We start from the raw sequence: 20,957 nt of genomic DNA, 5'->3' as shown, positions 1-20,957 counted from the left end.
TGTCTCCACCGGTGACAGACCTGCCTTCGTAGCTGCTCCACGTTGGCGTGCAAGCCACCCAGCACGTGCGTGTCCCCGTGGCCGCAGGGGTTGGGAGCTAGGGGCAGTCTGCGGTTTGGGGCTGTGCACGGGGGGAGAGTGGGTGCTCGAGGAGTCTGTAGTCTGACCCTCTTGCTGTTATTACACGAAGAAAATGTCAGGCACAGGATGGCAATTCCACTTGTGTGTCACTTCTGTAAGCTCAGATTTGATGGTGTCCCACAAACCAGAATGATGGTCTTCAAGCATCCTGGATGAGAACAGGGTTTCCTGGGAAAGGTGCTCAGGGCTGGGTCTGGCCCATGTAATATTTTGACAAATCCACAAATTCTGATTGTAAAAAATCCTTTCCAACCTGCTCTCCCTGTGGAGGGCAGAGCTTGCTGTCCCTCCAGAGCGTGTGGTGTGGGGCTCTTTCCAACATAACCCGTCTGGAGATACCACTGAAGCAGAGCACTTCTGCTGGACTTGAACTCTACATTTTCTATAAAAGTATTTTTAATGAGTCGGACGGAGCTGGTTAGCAAAACGCTTGGACCATTAATAGATGTAGAAATTTTTTAATGTGCTGTTTGACTTTATTGATGAAATGAGCTAATCGGAATGAGCGCTGCTCTCGCGCCGAGTGAAGAAACCCAGGCGTGCTCTGGGGGAACAATGCTCTGGTTTTCCACAGCGCTCTTGTCCTGTGGATGGATCCTGAAGCATTTTGCAAACAGCACGTCTGGAGCTCCGTGCCCGCGGTGGGACGTCACCGCTCCTTGGCCGCGTGCCGGGGGGGGGCGGCTGCCAGGGCTGCAGGGCCCCACGGGGATGTCGGGAAGGGCTGCGGTGCCCTGGTTGTAACAACCTGACTTGGAGTTTGGGTTGAGATCTTCTGCATCCTGCTTTTCCCGGCTTCGTAGAAAATTCCATGGTCTCTTTTATGACCATGAGTAATCAGGAACTTGGTTTTACATCCTGTTTCACAAGGCCCCATAATTACATGCTAATACGTTTTTTCTCGGGACTGAATCGGGGCCAGATCCTGATCTCATGCTGGTACAAACCAATGGGGCAGTTCGCTCCGGTAGCTCTGCCTCTTCCTGCTCCACCTCCTCCTGACAGCGACAGAAGTTTTGGTGGTGACCTGCCAAGTCTTCTGCTAATGGTTAGTGTTTTGAGTTGGTGCCTCGTGAGTGTTACCTGCCTGCAGGGCTGGTTTGGGTTAGCAGCTAGAATTGTTTCTGAGTTATCCCTGTACGAGCTCAAAAGCTGAGAGTCTGCAGAGAGGGTCTCCCTCGCTCTTTTGCCACCCTCTTTTCATGTGCTGACATGTTCTCCATGGAGAAACTCTCTGTCCCAAACTTTGAGGAGTTGGTCTTACCTGGGCTTGCTTTCCTCCTCCTAAACAGCATCCTAATCTTGGAGGCCTGCCGGTAAAGTCGACTTTTTGGAGCAAACTGGAGTAAAATCAGGAAGAAATTATCTGAAATTGGTCCTCTGTTGGATTCTGTTGAAAAGCTCGTTGAGATTTGCTGGTCCATAAGAATGCTCTTTGGTCTTTAGTAAAAAATAAATAAGGTGTTGAAAGGTTTTTGCCATTAAGTGTCTTCATGACAGCTTGCCCCTTTACCATCAGGGGTGGAAAGATGTTGATAATTCAGAGCAGAGTAGTGAAAAATTCCTTCCTTCTGTAAAATTATTCTTTCATTTTATATTGGTCCAACACTTACATAAGCAGTCCTTCGGCAGTTATTTAGCCTGTAATATATTAATGTGGAACACTGTAGCCTCTAGCAAAAGAGTCAACAGATCAAGCAACACCAGGAGGTATTTTACATAACAAAGCTGCAGAGCAGAATAAATGTGTCAAAGTCAGTAATTCGGAGACGTATCTCGGCTCTGCAGGAGCAGGACAGGAGGAGTCCGGTTGCGGTTTAGACCCAAAGCGAGCGACCAATCCTAAATTCTCACACAATACTTTGGTAATTGAATTAAATGTATAAAATTTCCTGGAATAGGGATACTTACTACAACATCTTGGGCTACATGATAAATAGAATAAACTAAGTTTAACCCTTTTGGCACTGGACTTGTCTCTCATCCCGGTATCCCAACCCCAGTCCCGCGTGTTTCAGAAGGGGCAGCCCGCACTGAGTCCGTGCTTCTCCTGACCACTCATCACTGGAGGTCAGGTGGAGGGCTGGAGTGTGAGATGATTTTATATATATATATATATGGAGTGTGCGTGTATATATATGTATATTAAAAAATATAATCACTCCTCTTTCACACTCTTGCTTCTCTTTAAATTTTTTTCCATTGAAAATCTGGAAGTTGTGCTTATCCATAGAAATGCTCCGCACTCAAATCCCATAATCTGTGGGAACTACAGTAGGTGGTTCATATAGCTACAAATTAAAAATGAGTAGGGAGTGAGACATTTATATTGCTTCACATTTAGATCAGGAACAAATGTTGGGTATATAACAGGAATGGAAAGGGTTTGGTTCCCTATTGCTTTAGCACAGTTCTGTTTGTAACTTTAGACCAGGTACTTAGACCAGGGATTGCAAAACCCTTACAGTGCAATTTGTAATATGTCAAAATCTGACCCACTTCAAGGACAAATTTTAGTTAAGATTGCTGCACGATTGCATTTGTGCATCTATAGTTATTTTATTCCTCAATATTTCCATTCTACATTTATAAGTTCAGGGGAGTCTCTAACTGTACAAGTATTTATAAATATTTTAAATACTGATCTCTGCTTTTTAGGGAAAAATATGGGTCTTTTTTTAACGCAGTTCTTCAAGCCCCCAGCCGTAGTTACTCAGGCAAACAGAAATCTGTATATAGCGTGTGAATTATAAAATGCGTTGAATTCTAGCTAATTCCTCTGCCTCTAAGTGAATCATTTCCATATATTTGGTCATGTGTGAGTGACTCCTCGCTTACTAGAGGTGTGCAGCGTGTGTGTGCAACGGGCATCTCAAGGTTTATTATTTTCTTATTTCTGTATTAAATGTGGTAATAATATGTGGGTTCTCTCCTATCATCTTGTGGTAAGGAAATACTCAGCTTTTGCCTATGAAATCGTGTTTTGGATACTAAATTTGGGCTATTTCCTGACTCCACGATATTCCCAGTGAGCTGGGTAGGTGCTTCCACCTCTTTTGGAAACTCAGGGCTGAGGTCTGTGAGGAGCATCCAGGTGTCCTGAGATCAGGTGTCCCCACAGCAGGTGAGGGATGGAGAAAGGGAGTTTACTTTCTCTCCAGAGCTGTGTTTTGTAATGTAAATTAAGTCGAGATCACCTAATTCACTGCGTTTCCAAAAGTAAACTGAAGTCAAGCCACGTTCTTCTTTTGCATCTTACCGGCACAACTGACTTTGTTCCTTTTTCTCCTGGTACTTCCAAGAGCTTTCTGAATTTCTGTGGGATTCACAAAACCATTTTATCTGCTGTCTGCAACGGAGCATGTGGACAGAGGCAGTTATTTTCCTATGTATTTTCCTACACTAAATAGCTCTGTGAAGCAGAGATTAAATCCTCACGCAAATACTGAGTCAAGAAGTTAACAAGAGATTAAATTAATAATAGGGGAAAATTAAGGTTCTTGCTGTTGTTGTTTAATGGGAATTTTTTGCCCGTGCCTACAATAACTTTTGGGAAAAAACTACATATATAAGTATTTTTCAAACTGAAACCAGATGGGGGAATGATAGCCTGTTTTTCTTTGTGGGAGGCTATGTTTTCATGGTACGCAAGTAACTGGAGGCACATTAAAATCAAATTTGGCTTTTGAGGCTTGTCCTTCCTATCTCTTACAGGAAGGACCAACTTTTGATGTTATGAGTAGGAGATTCTCTGGCGGCAGGGCTACAGCTTTCAGAAGAGCGGAGTTAACCGCTTAACCAAAGCCAAAGCAATGTATGCCCGTTTGGACAAAGCTGGTATTTTCTTTATAAAGATCCATCCCAGGCACAGATGGCGTAGAGACTGTGGGTGATGAAGTGTCCCCAGCACAGTCGGTAGCGCTTGTGCTTTCAGTTCTGGTGGCACTAGCATGCCACCATCCACCTTTCACCCAGCCCAGGTGCTGGGTGCGCAGGGGAAACCAGAAAGAGAAGAAGCCAGCAGAGAAGCAAGGAGCGATGCTGGGGGATCGGGCAAACAGACTGAGGTGGGTGATGGCAGATCTCCCTTTCCCGTGTTGTCACCCATACCACCAGGATTTGTCACCCTCTGCTCAAAGGCATGGCCTGGTTGGGTCATTTCCAAACTCCCACTGTGGTTCCCACAGGGAGCTGAGGAGCCCATAGTACCTTTGCCCAACTGTGGCAGATGGGTCTGGTGTGGGCACTTCTCTCAGCTGGGACCCTTGCCATTAAGCCCAGCATGGCTGTGGAGTAGCACTGTTGTCACACACAGGATGGAAAGGGATGAGGACCAGATGGTCCTGCCGGTGCCAAATTCCACTGCTTTCCCTGGTAGCTCCAGAGGGCACGGCACATGCGTTCTTGGGTGGTGACATGGGCTCCTCCTCACATCTGCTCCTTCATAAGGATCCATAAAATCCAGCTTAAAAGACTGATTTCCTCTTTCCTTGGTGACATGCAATTCCATTGAGGAGCTTTCTTAAGTTCTGGAGATCCAGCAGCAGGTCCATCAGGAGGAAGGGTCTTCGCTGTCCGCATGTGGCTCTGGGCATCTGCGATGAGAAGATCCATGCAGGACCCAGGTACTGCAGTTTTGACAGCTCACAGATGAGCCGGGCTCTTTATTCTCCAGCTTTCACTAGCACAGGGTAAGTGGTGGTTTATTTTGTGTGCAAGGAAGCAGGTTTACTTTCGGTTTTTCTACGATATTTATTTAATTGATAAATTTGGTCCGTGTTTTATCTTGAAATGATTAGTGCCTTTTTTTTAACAGTCATCACTAAAAAGTCACATCTCACGTGGCTGTTGGTATAATTAATACCAGTAACAAAGCAGGATGACCTCAGCCACAAGCTGGGGAGAGCTGGAGAGCACTTAGCTAAGTCAGATCTTTTCAAATCCATCCTAGGGCTGTTAAGGAGCTGGTTGTTGAAATCCTGTCAGCATTAGTGATTATCTTTGAGAATTCGTAGAACATAGGTGAAGTAATGAAAGAACAGAGAAGAGCTAATGAAGTACCTGTCCTCTAAAGAGAGAGAAAAGGAAGAGCCAGGACATTACAGAGCTTTACTGGAAAAATACTGGGGAAAAAATGATGGAACAGGCCATTTCTAAATACCTCCAAAAAACAAGGGGGATAACTACAGCTGTCATGGTTTTGCCAAGAGCAGACCATGTAAAAGCAGTCATCTTTCCTTCATTGACAAAACAAGGCACATGAACAGAGGATAAACAATATATGCTTTTGCTGAGGCTTTTGAAACTGTTTCACATAAAGTCTCATAAACAACCCAAGAAAATGGGGGCTGTAAGAAGTAGGAAATACCGGCCGGTGCACAAAACAGGTTGGAAATTCTGTTCAGCAATTATCAATGGCTCACTGTCAGAGGGAAGGATTTATCAAGGGGTTTCCCCAGGGTCTATCTAGGGATATTCAGGGTTGTCATTAATGATGTCTAATATTAGTAGACCATGCTCAGGTAGAGGGTATTGATGCACATGATGAATATTCAGAATAATCTTGGCAATGCAGTCGAGTCAGCAGGGCTGCACTGTTGCAGGAAGGACAGATGTCCTACTGGAATATATAAATTCTTTGTGCTCCGAATATATAAATCCTTCCTGCTCTCTGCCACTGGTCAGGCTGGAGCTAAAAGCTGTGGCTCAGTTTTGGGCATTCCCTTCAGGAAAGACATGTCCCAGCTAGAGAAAATCCAAAGGATGGTGAGAATAAGCAGAGATCTAGAGACTGGATTCACAAGGCAGGGGTGGACCAACTGGGATCGTTTAATCCAAACGAGAACGTTACTGGGAGGGAAGAGGCAGTGGATGAGGGACAGTTTTCACCTACATGAAAGGCTATTGCAGATAGAAGAGAACAGTCTTTGATGCCAGTGAGCAGAGTAGGGGTCATGGGATTAAATATTGTCAAGGAAGACTCAGGCTAGATATTAGGAATAATTTAAAGATAGTGGAGCACGTAGCCCCGGAAGGCCAGGGACCGGGCTCCATCACTCAACAAGGCTTCTAGGAAGGGTTTAGACAAACACACTATGGTACAGGTAGAGATGACTCTACCTTAGGGCAGCAGGAAAGACTGGACAGCTTCTTGAGGTATTTTTTCCAGCCCTCTGCTCCTATGTTTTTCTCTTTAAATAAATGATAGTTCTTTCGGGCACCCCAATTTTCGCTCTTCTGTGCCAGTGGCCTAATATCAGAAAGCTCTGGTGCTGCATGGTGACCGTGTCCCCGTGCTCGGATGGAGCCTGCAAGCTCCAGCCAGCCCTCAACCGTGTTTAAGAGTTTACAGCCCGTTGTTGTTCCTTCTGGACAAATATACAGTCTGCTACACAGAATATGAGCTTCTCCTACCTACTGTATGTTTATAACAATCTGTGATTTAAAAAAATAAAAACCAGCCAAACAAAGAAGTCTAACCTGTAAAAAAGTTATGGGTGTAGGTGCCCATTTTCTGACAGAGGGGTTTGGTAACAGTGCAGGGGACAGAAATGTAAGGAATAATTGTTTTTGGGCCTAGAACCAGGAAAACTACTTTTCCAAATTAATCCAGTGAGAGCCATGAATCCACAGTATTTCATATCACACTTCATAAAACTCCAGTCATAATCCATAAAACTGACATTATTAGATTAAAAACCTCAGTTCCTCCTATAAGGAGCTCGCTCATTAGACATGCTGTAGTTTTATAACCTTAAAGTTCCTACCCAATTACCATGATTAATACTGTGCTTTAATAAAAAATTTTTTAAAATCACCACAGGGGTTGATACCATCTGTTTGTTATAATTGTGCATTTAAATATTGTCCAGCAAGAGAAAGACACTCGGTAAACACAAATCAAGACCAAGGTAGGGAGGGCACAGCCCATCCACTGCAGCAGAGGTCCATAGGGTGGAGATACGGAGATACGGTTGGGTTGCGATCGTGGTAGGAGCACAGAAGGGCCAAGCCTGGCATGGTGCAAAGGCTGAAATTACTGTGAGATGTACCCAACAAACTACTTCTTCATGCGGCCGATGGGGAAGGAGCAGCGATGCTCTCCGTGCTCTGCCAGACCAGCAGCACCAGGTCCTGGAGGGGTTTGGTGTCCTTACCTTCAAAACGTGGGTGCAGAGGGGGTCCAGCACCCACACACCTGCTTTGCACATGGGTGAAATGAGACCTTGGGAAGTTTGGTGGCTTACCCCAAATGACCAGCACCGGTGTGAGACGCGCACCCCCTTCAGTTCCTGGGGCAGGAGGCAAGCACACGGTGATCGGAGATCTCTGCCCTCACTGCTCGGAGAAACTCGTGATAAATTAAACTTCCCGCCAGGAACCAGCGCGGCTCCACTTCGCCAGGGCAGGGAGAGAGCAGGACACGGAGGCTTAGGAGGTTTCACACAGAAAAGGAAGGATTTAGGTAAATGTGCACTGCCTGCCAAGGCAAATACTAGTTTGAATCGCAAAGAATCCACTAACCCTGGGGGATGCTGCGCTCGCAGGATCAGTGCTGCAGGAGACACCGTTGCTCAGCTGACAAAGCTTCACCCTTAATGCTGGCCAGACACGTCGATCAAATAGCATACACCTTGTGCAGAAACGGCCACAAAACCGTTGGCTGGGACAGCCACCCGTCGGCATGTTTGAAAAATTGTCTCTTTTCCTGTTAACTGACTTTGAAGCAGGAGTTCCTTTGAGGTTTATTTTTGCAAAGCTGAGGGGTTCAGGGTGCTCAGCACCCCTCAGCAGGGTATGCTATTAACCCATGTTTGAATCCGCTGCCGGTGCCCGGGCAGCAGCCGCAGCGGCCAGCATGAGCATCGAGACTCGGTCGGAATAACAGAAGTTAAAAATGTGTCAGATTCGTGATTCCACCCACAGACCAGAAAACGCCAAACTTGTATTATTTTTGAATCCCTTGATTTTTAAGGGCTGGTGGAAATAAGATATCTTGCTTCTGACTTCCAAGCAATAAAGAGAGGTGAATCACTACTGAAAAAACCCTCCCATGGACCACCCAGTCGCTCCATACGAAGCTGTAAAACGAGCCTCCGCAGAAGTGGCAAAGTGCAGAACTATTTTCTTAATATTACTGCAATTGCACGAGGCAAATCAAATCAGAAAAGGATCAGAGTTTCCTAACAAAGTAGCTAAGTGAGAAGTGCGTTAATGAATACAGGCTGATTAATATGCATTGAACTAAATCACATTCGGGGCAAAGGTGGAGCACCAAACCTTGAGTACAACATGTTATGCTCAAGAACCTAACATGTGTATGTAATTCAGATTTAAATACTTTTTTCCCCTCATAATTCTGGATAATTGTCCAACTCAGGATAAATAAGTAATTATTTTTTTAACTAAATAACAGTTAGGACTTTTTTTACTTACTGTAATTGGTCAGATCTCTCATTTTTTTAGGATTATGTGACTCTGTTACTGAAGAGTCCCACTGGGGTTTGGAAAATTGTAACTTGCAAATCACCATATTTTTAAAAATGGTGCCTATCATATAAAATACGAAATGACATGGTTTTAACATTTATTTGTTGTCATTTTTAATAAGAAAATGTACATCTTTTTAACAGAACACTGGCTGAAAGTCCTCAGACTGCAATTGTGAATGCGTTGTTGATGTTTGCGTTGTGGAATAGTATTTTGGGAGACCACCTCTTACATTCGAGCAGGAGAGCAAGCAGCACAGTGAGCCTGTTTCAGGGGAGGAAAGGGCACGCTGGATGGGGGCACTCCAGGATAAACCATAGGGAAACTCTGGGGACCAACATCTGTCCGCATAGGTATTTTGGGGAGGACTTGTAATTAAGACATTGGATTTGTAATTGGGAATTTGGGTCCTATTTCAGGTTCTGCTGCAAGACTCCTCATGTGGTCCTGAGTGAGTTTCTTTAAGGCGATATCCCCAGAGAGCGTTGCTGAAAGAAGAATTAGGTGCCAAAATTCTTCCACTCTCTGCCTGTAACACAGCTGTAATACATCCTAATTTTGATCTAGCTTTGTCCGGTATGTTTAGATTTAGGTTTTTTTCGGGACAGGAACTGTCCTTTTACCATCTGTTTTGGCAAGTCCAAGCTAAATGGGTCCGCATTGCAGTCGGAGTCTCCTCATGTTACGTGAGTATAACAAAATCCTAATAATGCCCAAAAGTCCTTGAAAACAAATTAAATGTGCTGCTTATGAAGTAAGGTGGTGGGCTCGCTTCCTTGTTCCCACCCATACAGTTGGCATGGCCATGGAGACCTTGCTCTCAAACAAGCCCCAGCAGAGGTCGGAGACCTCTGAATGAGGTCAAGAGACACATCTCTAAAAGCCAAGGGCAGCATGAAGAAATATGTAAAAAAAACCATTGCAGCGTTCCCAGACATCCCAGGATTGAGGCAAAGACTTTCTGTTGTATGGTCTGTTTTGTGCTGCCATAAGTTTTACCATGATAGCAGCTATGTGATACGTTACACAGTGGGGCTGATATCTGCCAGTATCTCTCTGAGCTTTCATCATTGTGGCCAGAGGAGGAGAACCTGCAAGGTTCAGTAAGTTTTCCTCTTTGCTTGGAATGTAGCTTTTTGGTGTTCATTGTGAGGGTTTTGGGTATGTTGGAGAAGGTAGCCCCACAGGTGTGCTTTGCTGTGGGAGCGGGAAGTTTGTGATGGTCTCCAGCTCCCAAAGAGTCATCCTGTGTTTGACTTGAGTTCAAGGCAGCTGGGTTTCCTCCAGAGACCCACTGTCCTTGGGTGCAACATGGGCTGGAGAAGCAGTGGAGAACTTCAGCTGTGCCTCTTGGGTCTGTGGTCAGTCCTTCGGTTTCTGCATCTCCTCAGGGTTTCCAAAAGCTTCATTGCTTGTTCACTGAGGAGACCAGTGGTGGGGCTGAGGTTAATTTGGTAGGAGTGTGGTCCACGCTGCAGCTCCTCTGCCTGTGGTGAGATGCTGGGGGTGTCGTGGATTCACGTGTTTGGTCTTGCACTGTCTGGTAAGTCTTCTTTAACCACATGCACTAAAAATTGTGAGTAAACAGTTCACAGGAGGATAAAGTTCAGCTGTGTGGATGGAGAAGTGTTCTTTAAATAAAATAATAGTGGTGCTAATCAAGGTTACAGCTTTCAACCCAGCTGGAAGGTGGGGGAAGTTCTCATTAGCTGGTCTGAAGGCTGAAAAATAAATGACTTTGTTACATCAGGGCATTATTTTTCAATGTGTAATACATTAAGTCAGCTTTATAACCTTCATTTTTTATGGATAAGATGGTGAGACTACTTTCTTTTCTTCCCTTTTTTCCTCCTCTTTTGTTTTAATGTGTCTGAGGAACAGCTAGTTAATTAGGGCTAAACCCCAAGTGTGACTAATGGGACAAGAATCCAAATCAGCCTCAAAACTCAAATAGTCCCAAACAGGCATCAGCTGCTTTTCTCTTCTTGCCTTTGCATGTGTGGATTCCCATATATTGCCTTATGCCAACACACTGAATTGCTCCTAACATGTTCCCTTGTGACTGCTGCGATGGCTGGTCAGCCAGATGTGTCTTCACAGCCACCACCCTGGGGTTGGCTTCGTTTGACGCGTTGTTTTGCTGGCACTGGAGCAAGTTCACAACGTCACACTTGCATCTGGTGCGAGTCTTGGTGTCAGCAAGGTTGAGCTGGCAGCAATCCTTTCTCAGATGAAACATGGAGCAATTCAATGCTTCAGGTGCTTTTGGTTAAAACCACATTGGGTACGAAAGTAAAGCAATGAATTTTTGAGTCCATCAGTTCTCAGCATCCTTGGTGGTGTCAGTGCAGCCCGGGCTCCTGCCTTCCAAAGGCTAATGGGCAGATGGGATGAAATTGGGCTGTGCAACACGTGGGATGATGCACCGTGGGTTAGGAGCAGACACATCTGTCTGATGCTGGGAACTACATATTTGGAAATTGCTTATGTGTAGGGGGACTTGCGTGCACGGGCTGGCAAGCACTAACGTGACACCCCAGCGGCGAAGATAAATGTGGCGTTAAAACACAGCGGGAAGGGTAGTTCTGGTTGAGCGTGAGAAATGTTAGCATCGCCGTACAAGTTCCTGGTGAGACCCGTCTGATATCCTCCGTACGGTCCTTGTCAGCAGCCAGAAAGATTGATTGAACCTTGCTCGGGTTGAGGGCATGTCTGCTGGGATAAGCAGGCAGGGAAGTCCTCTGGCAGAGGAGACCAGAGCAGTTTGGCTTGCTCGAAAGTATAAAGGAGGAGAAGGGATGTAATTGTACAAATAATACAAGGGAGGTCTATGAACAGGTAAAATACTGGCTTAGGAAAAAAAGAGTAGGCTGGGCTTTAATAAGTTTAGGCTGGAAAAATAGAAATTAAAACCAAATTAAACCCAAAATTCGGTTTTATATGAAGCCCTAATGAAAAGCTCTGGTGGGCAGTTGGCATGTACCTTGAGCAGGGGTGTACCTGCACCTTCCCCATGGCTGAACGTGGCGAGGAAGTGACGTCTTACAGCTGCAAAATGAAGCCAGGTGCTGTGAAGATGTGATTCATGACCAAAGGTAAATGGGCAGTGCCCAAACACAACCTCCTGACGCTCATTAGGACTTGCTGGAGAACTGCAAGAAAGTTCCTCATATTTTTCAAGTCACCATAAGAGCAAGACAAAAAATAACACGTTCCTACAAAAAGCTCTTCCCAATGTGTACAAATATTTACAGAGACTCCTCTGAAGGCTTGCAGATTTTTCCACTTTCTCTGCCTTACACATGCAAGGCATTCTCCTAAACGGCCAATAAAAGCTAAAATCAAAAAAAAAAAGCCTCTTAAAAAAACGCACGCTTCTATATTTAATGCTGCTCTTTAATTAGAAGGTCCAATATTTCCTCCTGAATGGTTTCAGGAATGTGACTGTCACAGATACAGCAGCATAAGCAGGAAGCAGACGATTCCCCTGGGGCCAAACCGCTGCGCAGTCACCAGGAGCGCTATGGAAATCAAGTCACACTATACCCTGGCTGATCTTTCTCCTGCTGAAAGCAAGGGCAGAGCTCGCGTTGCAAGCCAGTGGGGTACATTTGGGCTGCAGCCTGGGCAGGGAGGGAGAGGTTTGCCATCACTGTTGCAATCATGGAAAATCAGCAAAGTGTGTGCTAGGGCACTAAAATCCCTCCAGCATTTCCTTCACTAGGCTTTTCTGTTGTCATTTAAGCAGATGCAACACCCTCTGCTGCCTTCTTTCCTCTTTAGGTTCTTCTGATCATAAGTGGAAACCTGAGTTTCCTCAACTGGCTGACCATCGTGCCCAGCATCGCCTGCTTCGATGACGTCAGCCTGGGGTTCCTCTTCAGCTCCGGGCGAGGAGGGGTGAAAGAGCGGATGGCGCAGATGCAGCTCAAAGAGGCAACCGGGGAGCAGCTTCCCCTGGGTGAGTTATTCTCAGAGCGGGGGAAAAGTTGCACAGAGGTGTGTTTGGTGTGTTTATCTCAAAAGCTGTCTTCTGCTTCTGGAGCAAACCTGGGTGGGCAGGGAGATGACTCTGCCCCTGCATGGTCTCCTCTGTGGGTTGGAGGGTGCCTGGACCTCACGCTGTGGAGGATGAAGGTGAAGCCGGTGGCTGGTTCATAAGGGTCTGCGGGGACGTTGCCACGGGAGGATTGCTGCTAGAGAACATGTCCTTCGTGCAGCACCGGCGTCCACAGCGAGTCCAGGCAGCTCTGACACCTCTGCTCCTGAGAGTCAGTCCTCCTTGCTCTCACCCCAGTGAGCGTCAGATTCAACCCAAAATAAGCAATTTGGAGTTCCACGATTTATTTTGTGGGTTTTCTTTTACCATTTCTTTTGACTATTTCAAGTCGAGGACAAAACACCCAGTGTGGTTTGAGGTGAGGATTTTGTGTTAGAAGTTGAGTGCAACAGCAGCTCTCGCGTTTGCTCTCCTCTCTCCACGGTGGCATGGTGGCCCTGTGACCCATCTGTCCTTCTACCTTTTGCACCCACGGGTGCTAGGGCTGCCCGAGCACCCTGCTTCCCTGGTTAAGTAACTCGACATGAGCTTGGTCTTCCAGAAAGAACCAAATTGATTGTTGATCTGGTCTGGGTCCAACAATTCTTTAGCTAACTGGGAAAGAGACTTGGCTGCCGGGAAGGTGGTGGTTCCCCATTCAATGACCCGCTTGGAGAAGGTGAGAGGAGAAGATGCTTGTGGCCACCACTGACAGCACGGGCACTGCCATGGCACAGAGCGAGTTCCCCAAAGCAGGGAGGAGGTGAACACATGTTCATACTGTGAATATGGAAAAGCAAATACAAGAGGTTTTGTAACTGAACAAAAGGGATCAATGTGGCTGATATTTCCTTCTGAAGGGAGTTGTCAAGCAGCCCTCTTCCAGAAGATCATCTGCACAAGCAACACTGGGATATTTTTCATGGGGCTGCATAACAGATGGAGAGTTGTGTTCGTAGCATTTTTATAAACCGCATATAAGCAACAAATTGCTTATAATATCAACAGCAGTCACAGATGCTCATTTTTAAATATACTAAACATCTGTCAGAAGAATGAAAATTGTCAACAAGATGCAGCATCTGTCTCTAGTCCTTTCTCATCTACCAAGACACACAGCTTATTAACAGAAGTGTTGGTTTCAGCAAGGCTAATGCAGTTTCATTAAACTTTCTGTCTCCTATCTTACATATTTTGCTGGAAGAAATCTTTAACAGCTTTTCCTCTTCGGTAGCTTTGCTTTAGAGGCTGTGAGAGCCTAGAGCTTTCCCACCAACTGTATTTTTGCATCCAGTCCCAAACAACACTTAAGTTGCACCTTCCTTTCTGGAGGAGAAGCCAAAGGGCACGTCTTTGCTATGGCACTCGGTGAGTCACCGTGAGGGGGAGGTAGATCCCTTTTTTGAGGAACTTGCTCCTTTTCTGTGATGTTCTCCAGAAAACCTTACTGAGCCAGGGTGCCCAAGCAAGGAGAACCAACCATACTTACCACCGCTCTGGAGTGTAAAAGTGTCCCTGTTCTGGGCTTTTAAAAAGGAGTAATCTATAAGTAAAGGGTAGAGTATCTATAATATTCTGGGTGAATTTGGATTTCTGCGTATTTTTTCTGCTAACAAAGCAAAGGCTGCTGAGCTGGCACTCACGGGCTGTGTGGCAAGAGGCTTGGAGGAGCCCTCACCCCTGGGTCACCAGAGCAGAAGACAGGAGGGTATCCAGCCATGCCCTGCTCGTGACCTGATTTTACAAGGCTCTGGCCACATCCTTGAAGTGTGTGTGTGTCATTCCTACTGAGACCTTGAATTCCCATTGCTAGTGCTCAGCTCCTGCCTGCTTGATCCAGATCCCCTCGGATCATGTCCCATGCTTCTTCCCCAGGTCTTGCTCCATCCTTGCCATGTTGGGGGTTCTTTTTGTGTATTAAACCCTTTTTCTCTATGACTGAGTAGCTGTGACCCCAAGGGCATGATGACAATCACCACCTGCTGAAGGACGAGCAGTCCGCGCATGGCCCTAAAGTGTGACCTGAGGAGCTGCTGATGCTGCCCATGGGGTGGAGGGCTTCTGTGTCTGTACCTGTTCTTTAATTACAAGCTAGAAATTTTAGCCCATCTAAAAGACAAAAAAAATGCCTGACGGACTCATACTGCTCTCGCAGCAACATAGGGAACGAGGGGAGGCATCTCAGCGAGCTCCTTCCCTAATCAAATGATTCTCCAGAAATGTTCTCAGACTAAACAATTATTAATAGCTTCTGAGAGGTTCAAATAAACATCCCTCTCCTGCAGAGATAAGGGGAAAGCTACATGCAATTGCTTTGAATCTGATCCGTTGGCCGTTAATGTTAAACAAATTTAAAACGGCCATAAGGGTAGGAACCCCTCAGAGGTCACTTCTGCTTATTTGTCCAGTTGCAGTAGGTGTCTCCTTAGACTGAAATCCAGCACAGCTCTGTGCTGTTCTGCAAACCGAATAGCAAAGCGCTGGTGAAGCAACACACGTCTCATACATAAACGATAAGCAATAGGGATTTGCAAAAGGAAAATGAGGTTTGAACGGAGCTAGTGAGCAAGAGGGAGGAAAATGCAAGAAATAAGTCTGGGCGGCGAGAGCCTGGGGCAGTGGGGAGGAGGCAGCCCCGGGCAGGAACGGACCCACGGGGAGCTGGAGGCACTCCACGCAAGGCTTACAAACCAGGAGGGCAATTTTGAGCAAGGTGCAAGTGCCAGCTGTGTTTTTTCCCCTGTATTAAAGCAATGATTAATCTTACATTTTAGACATTTTTCTTTTTAGCCCTTTCTCAGACTATTTAGAGAAAGGCAGATCTCTGAAGCGATAGCATATGGCCCTTGGCAAGGTCGGGTTGATTACGGCGGAGCATTTGTCAGCCCCAGCCCGAGAGGCGAGAGCAGCTGTGAGCACCCGGGCAGGGTCCTGGCTGCCATGGGGGGGTCAGGCAGGGGAGCGGGGGGAGCAGAGCCCGTCACTGGTGGTCAAAGGACCTTCTTCTGGTCTGCTTTTGTGTCCCGAACAGGCTGCTATGTCCGCAAAGTGGTGAACATCTCCTTTGGCCTCCTGATTGCTTATCTCAGCATCCCAGTTGTCCTAAACCTGCTCAACTCCAGACAAGTCATGAACACCTCGTTCAACCCTCTCAGAATAGTGAACACCTACGGAGCTTTTGGAAGGTACACGTGTTTTAATGGCATATTCTATAGCTCTGCTTCCTCTCCAGTATAGTCCGATAGCCAGTCTGTGTGCCTTAAACCTAAACAGAAATCCTTGCGGTAGCCAGTAACTTGGAATATCTGTTTATGAGAGAGGAGGAGAAAAGGAGCAGTTTTCTTTCCCACTGAATTATAATTTATTCTCTTTGAGCCACTTTTAGTTAGCTCATTATATTGATGTAGCAAATCTAATAGCAGGATGAAAATATCCATAAGAGAGTTCATCCAGTGGATAGTCTTCACCATCACCAGCCCGCTATATTTATGGTGAGCTTCTCTTCCCCTGTGCGCGTTTGTTCTCCCCACTGTAAATAATTCACGTAAGCTATTGGGTAGCAGATCGAAGGCCAACAAAAGGAAGTGCTTTTTCCAAAAAGTGACTTGGGGAATTCATTGCTACAGGAAACTGTGGAGACAAAAGTATAAATGGCCTCAAAAAAGAACAAGACAGATTGAGAGGACAGGCCCAGCAGCAGTCTGGCTGCTGCCTTCAGCTCAGGAAATCCTGCTTAAGGCTGCAAGGTGGGACTGGACAAGGGAAGCATCTCCAGCTGCCTTTGCAACCAGGCTGGTTTTTAAGCGTCTGAGTCTGGGGTTTCTGGGGACAGGTCACCAGGCTTAGGTCAGCCGTGGTTGGGCTCGCCATAACCATTCTCGTGTGCTGTCCCTCCCTGCCTCTTCCTGACCATGACAACTGAGAAAATGCTGAAAAACAGGGCTTCATCAGAACAGCTTGCCCCAGGGGCAACAGCAGGGCCAGTCTTCTCTGCATGGACCTCTGGCTTTGCCACCACCTCACCATGGTGAGGTGTTCCCCAGAGGTCTGAGCCGAGAGGTGGGATAGGCAGCTCTTGGGTTAGTGGGCTCTGGACAAGGTCCCACAGGAGAAGCCAACAGATATTAAGAAGGTTTTTATAAAGGCGAAGTGGGCTGGCTGTTGAGAGGGCTGGCTGAGCAGTTGGTGAAGGGGAGGAGCAGGTCTCACTGTGAGCACTGGAGATGCAGTGATGTTTTTCGATGTTTTGATGTTTTCTCTAATTTTTCAAATAGCAGAAATTTCTGTGGAAAGAGTTAGAAAAAAGCATGATTAAAAGTATCAACACTAGGAAAGTTGTGAGAAATGCTGAAGTTTCTCCTTTTTTGAGAGAGAGGGGGAGAAATAAGCCCTAAACCTCTTTGAAGGCTGGAGTGGTGAAGCTATGGGAGATTGTTTTCTTTGGGTTGTTGTTCTTTTTCTTCTTCAGTCTATGGTTTCTGTTTCAACAGTTACCAGAACCTAAAGAGCATGTGATGAAATGCTGCTGTAATATGTTTGTAATTCCAGCCTATGTAAACCAATAAAAAGAGGATTGCAGCTTATAATGAATATACGATTATGTGAAACTTGACATATTTTGAATCACACAGTAGGAACATACTTTTATTAGTAATTTGGTGTCCCTGATTTACAGTGTGTTTCTAACCATTGGGCAGCTGGCCACGGCTCATAACTCAGCCCAGCGTATAATATGGAACTTGGCTGGAGAATCCAGAAATCTATTAAATGTAGGTAACAATTATAAGCGGAGACGTACAGCATTCCTTGGGTTGTAAGCATCTATCACTGGAAGCCATCGGGGGAGAAGGTGGAGGCTGTGTGTTTCCAAACTTTCAGTTTCTTGGGTTAGAGGAGGAGGGACCAAAGTAGTAAAAAATTAAAAGGGTGTTAGGAACTGGACTACTTTGATAGGCAGAGTTACGCAGTTATGTGTTCGTTATGGAAAACAGCTCTCCAGTGTAGGCGAGCGTCACTGACAGGTCATTGAGAACTTGATGATGGTGTTTTCGCATGGGCTTTCCGTGGCCTGGAGAGTTTGCCATCCCCACTGCTCTACCACCTTGCTGTGCAGAGGGAGTCCAGCCAAGCAGCAAAGGGACTACGCGTGACCTGCCGTAAGGCTGGGGTGCTTTTTAACTATACATCAGCTGGGTATGGGGGGCTTTTTTGTTTCCATTTTCTGCTTTTCTTGGCTTGGCTTGCATTGGCTCACACGTTACCTCCTCCTCCTCCTCTTGCTGAGTAATAGCTCCATGAGACCTGTCTTCCAGCCGGGACGGTGAGATGATTGGGCGTGTAGACAGCTGTTAATGGTGCCCCAAGAGTGAGCTCCTGGGGGGTGCTCCATTGAGGGCCAACCACCTCCCCAAGGCTCAAGTGGCTGTAGCCAGTTAACCGGGGTTCATTGCGAGCATGTCCGTCCTGCCCTTTGCCATGGCAGCTGGAGCTCAGCACCCCATGGCCAGCGGTGCTGCAGGGAGAGCCAGGCTCACAAAGGGATGCTGGAGTAGTCCCAGTCGGAAGCTGCTCTGCTGATCCTGCAGATGGAGGTCTTAGGGCCAGACCTTCAAAATGCAGAGGCATGATTTCTGTGCACAATCACCGGTGAAACCTCCGTGGCAGATATCATCGGTGGCCATGCTGTTAGGGCAGCCACACATGCCAGTTACAAGCCTGTATTTTTGCACATGCTAAAAACCTGGGGGATGGAACAACGTTTTATGACCATCTCTCATCTCTGCTTTCTCATATCATTGGAGCTTGTAGTCAGAAAGCTCTTGTATCATGGAAGTCATTGGGGTAACAGAAACAAAGGTTTTCTTCAGAAACATGGGACAAAAAGTTGGTGCAGGTTGAAAATGCTTATGTGGGACTTGGGAGACACTCGTTATATTCTCTCAATGTCTTAGACAAGTGTTATGCTCTGACCTAGAAAGACAGACACATCAATTTTAATAGGAATTATCTTTTTTGGGCCATAGTCCCTCCTTGGACTGGCACAACTGCAGTGTGGTAGAGGGGAGCGCGGGAGGACGTGAAACTTGGAGTTTTTCATCTGCTTTACTGCTAGAGAGAGAAAAGTCTGATGGATAGACAGGTTCTCCATCAGGATCCAACTGACTCATGTGGCCATGTTGACTCTCATGAACTAGCATTTCACATGACTTGAGACAAATAACATCATGTTGTGTCCCACAGCATTACCAAGGAGAGAACAGAAGTCATCCTTCAGGGGACATCCAGCCTGGATCCCAATGACCCTGCTGCTGTCTGGGAGGAGTTTGACTTCAAATGCAAGCCTGGGGACTTGAAGAGGAGGCCATGCTTTATCACCCCCTACCACTACCGCCTGGACTGGCTCATGTGGTTCGCTGCCTTTCAGGTACGTGTCTTTGGGTGTCCTGAGACTTGGGTGTCCCTGGACCAGGAAAAACAATTTATATGAATTTACTATGTGTTGGGGTGGGTGGGTGGATATTTGAAGCCCCGGCTCAGTTATTTATGTTTAAAAAAAGAAGAAAAAAGGGTGTATTCCTAAAGGATGTCTGCTGCTGGTGTAATGAAACTCTTGGAAATTTTATGTGAAGCATTTTAATTGTTTCTCAGCAATAACAAGAGTTAAAGGCATTGAGAAAGCCCCTGGACTGCACCTGCCTCACGAAGCAGTGGCACGGAGGGGCAGAAGCTGCCTCGCAGGGTGCCTGGGACTCGCCAGGGCTGGCAGCTGCCCGCTCCGCCGACCAGCTTGAACCCGCATCCCTCTCAGGGACACCCCTGGGGACTCCGGCACTTGCTTCCACTGCCCACCTGCCTGCCTATGGACGTAGGGTCCCTCAAAGTATTTTCCCCATGTGGTATCAGCAAACAGGTGACAGACATAAATTAAAAAAGAGAAGGGAGGAAACTCATAAAATTAATTCTTGCATATCTTTTAGCCTATTCTGCAAAATCTTATTTGCATGAGAACTTGGACTGGATTTTGCAAAACCGGGGCTTACAGCAGTGGCATGAGGCAAACCCATCTCAGATTATCACAGGCTTTTCTCTTTGTTCCTCTGTCCTCTCCCGGCGTATCCTCTTCCCTCGCTCCTCTCCCCCTGCCCCAAACTTCTCTGTTTGCTTTCTTTGTGGTATTTTCATTTAGGCGCCTTTTGGATTCCTCAGCGATGACATAACGATTGCTCTTTGGCTATGGTTTTATATTTACCCCACTAGTTTTTGTGTGCTGGAATTTCATTTAATCTGCATTAGGTATGCTTATCCCTCAGCAAGACGACAGCAAAGGTTAAAACTCAAGCCGGCAATAGTGCCCAGCATTACATAGAGGTGCAGAAGGTTGAATGGGAGCTTTTGGTTTAACTCTGACTGTATTTTGGGAGGACTCCAGCAGCAGCGAAGAAATCCAGCTCACCCACCCAAAGGTTGTATCTGCAGAGGAGAGAAACGTTTCTGAGATGAGAGAAAGACCGTTTGTTTCCAGGGCAGGAATATCCCAAAGGCTTTAAAATACAAAGTGATCTCAGGTTTAAGACCAGAGGAGGACAGGGCATGAATACTGATGCATCACAGGCGAGCGCGGGCTGTGCCGGTGCTGAGAGATGCTGTCACAGCCCAGTGCCGTCTCTCTGCAGAGCCGGGCCGGGTGCTGAGTGACCGGGATGTACGGGAGCAGCCTGGGAAGGAGGAGGAAGAGGAAATAACGTGGCCTCCTTTGCGTCTTTATTATTAGTGTTTAATTCACTGAAAGGTTCCCCCAAGTGTTTCTGTTTGCCTGGGCGCAGGGGGCTGCTGGAGTGCGTGCCTGCCGAGGCGTCTGTCCACACCAGCTCATTAGCAGCAATTAGCGCTGCGGGTCTCCTTGCACCTGCAGGAGGAGGGTGCGTGCCTCCCGCTCGGGTGGGTGCGTGCCAGAGGTGTGCATCAGCCCTGGAGCACATCCGTCACCTCTCCGCTACGGCAGCACTGGGTGGAAATGGGTCTGTTACCCGTTCCCGGCATCCCAGCGCGTGCATCCCATGCCCACTGCTGCGCTCCCTCGTGCCCTCCTGCTGCTGGGGACTTTGCTGTGGCCCCCGGTGCACACAGGTCTCCGTGAAGCAATTTCAGATCCTGCTTAGAAGAGGTCTTAAAAAAGGGTGCAGAAAGGAGAAAAAAACCATTCTGAAAAGCGGGGATGACTCTTGTTGAAAATAACGGGAAGGCTAGTAGCCTAGGCGCAGCAGCAAGCATTTTCAAATCTGGTCGT

The 20,957-nt window shown here is 46.7% G+C and overlaps 1 protein-coding gene across 2 annotated transcripts in view; it reads left to right on the top strand.

Annotated features, from left to right (window-relative positions):
- LMF1 (lipase maturation factor 1) overlaps positions 1 to 20,957 on the top strand; it is a 204,362-nt gene that overhangs the window by 163,659 nt on the left and 19,746 nt on the right. For both annotated transcript variants that reach the window (XM_054843489.1, XM_054843488.1), the window contains 3 exons: positions 12,415 to 12,592; positions 15,702 to 15,855; positions 18,911 to 19,094. In XM_054843489.1, coding sequence (XP_054699464.1) covers positions 12,415 to 12,592; positions 15,702 to 15,855; positions 18,911 to 19,094 — 516 coding nt within the window. The remainder of the gene's footprint in view (positions 1 to 12,414; positions 12,593 to 15,701; positions 15,856 to 18,910; positions 19,095 to 20,957) is intronic.

This window comes from Grus americana, chromosome 15, assembly GCF_028858705.1.
Source record: "Grus americana isolate bGruAme1 chromosome 15, bGruAme1.mat, whole genome shotgun sequence".
Classification (NCBI taxonomy): Eukaryota; Metazoa; Chordata; class Aves; order Gruiformes; family Gruidae; genus Grus; species Grus americana.
Note: the sequence above shows the minus strand (reverse complement) of the source record. Positions and strands in the feature narration are given on the sequence as shown.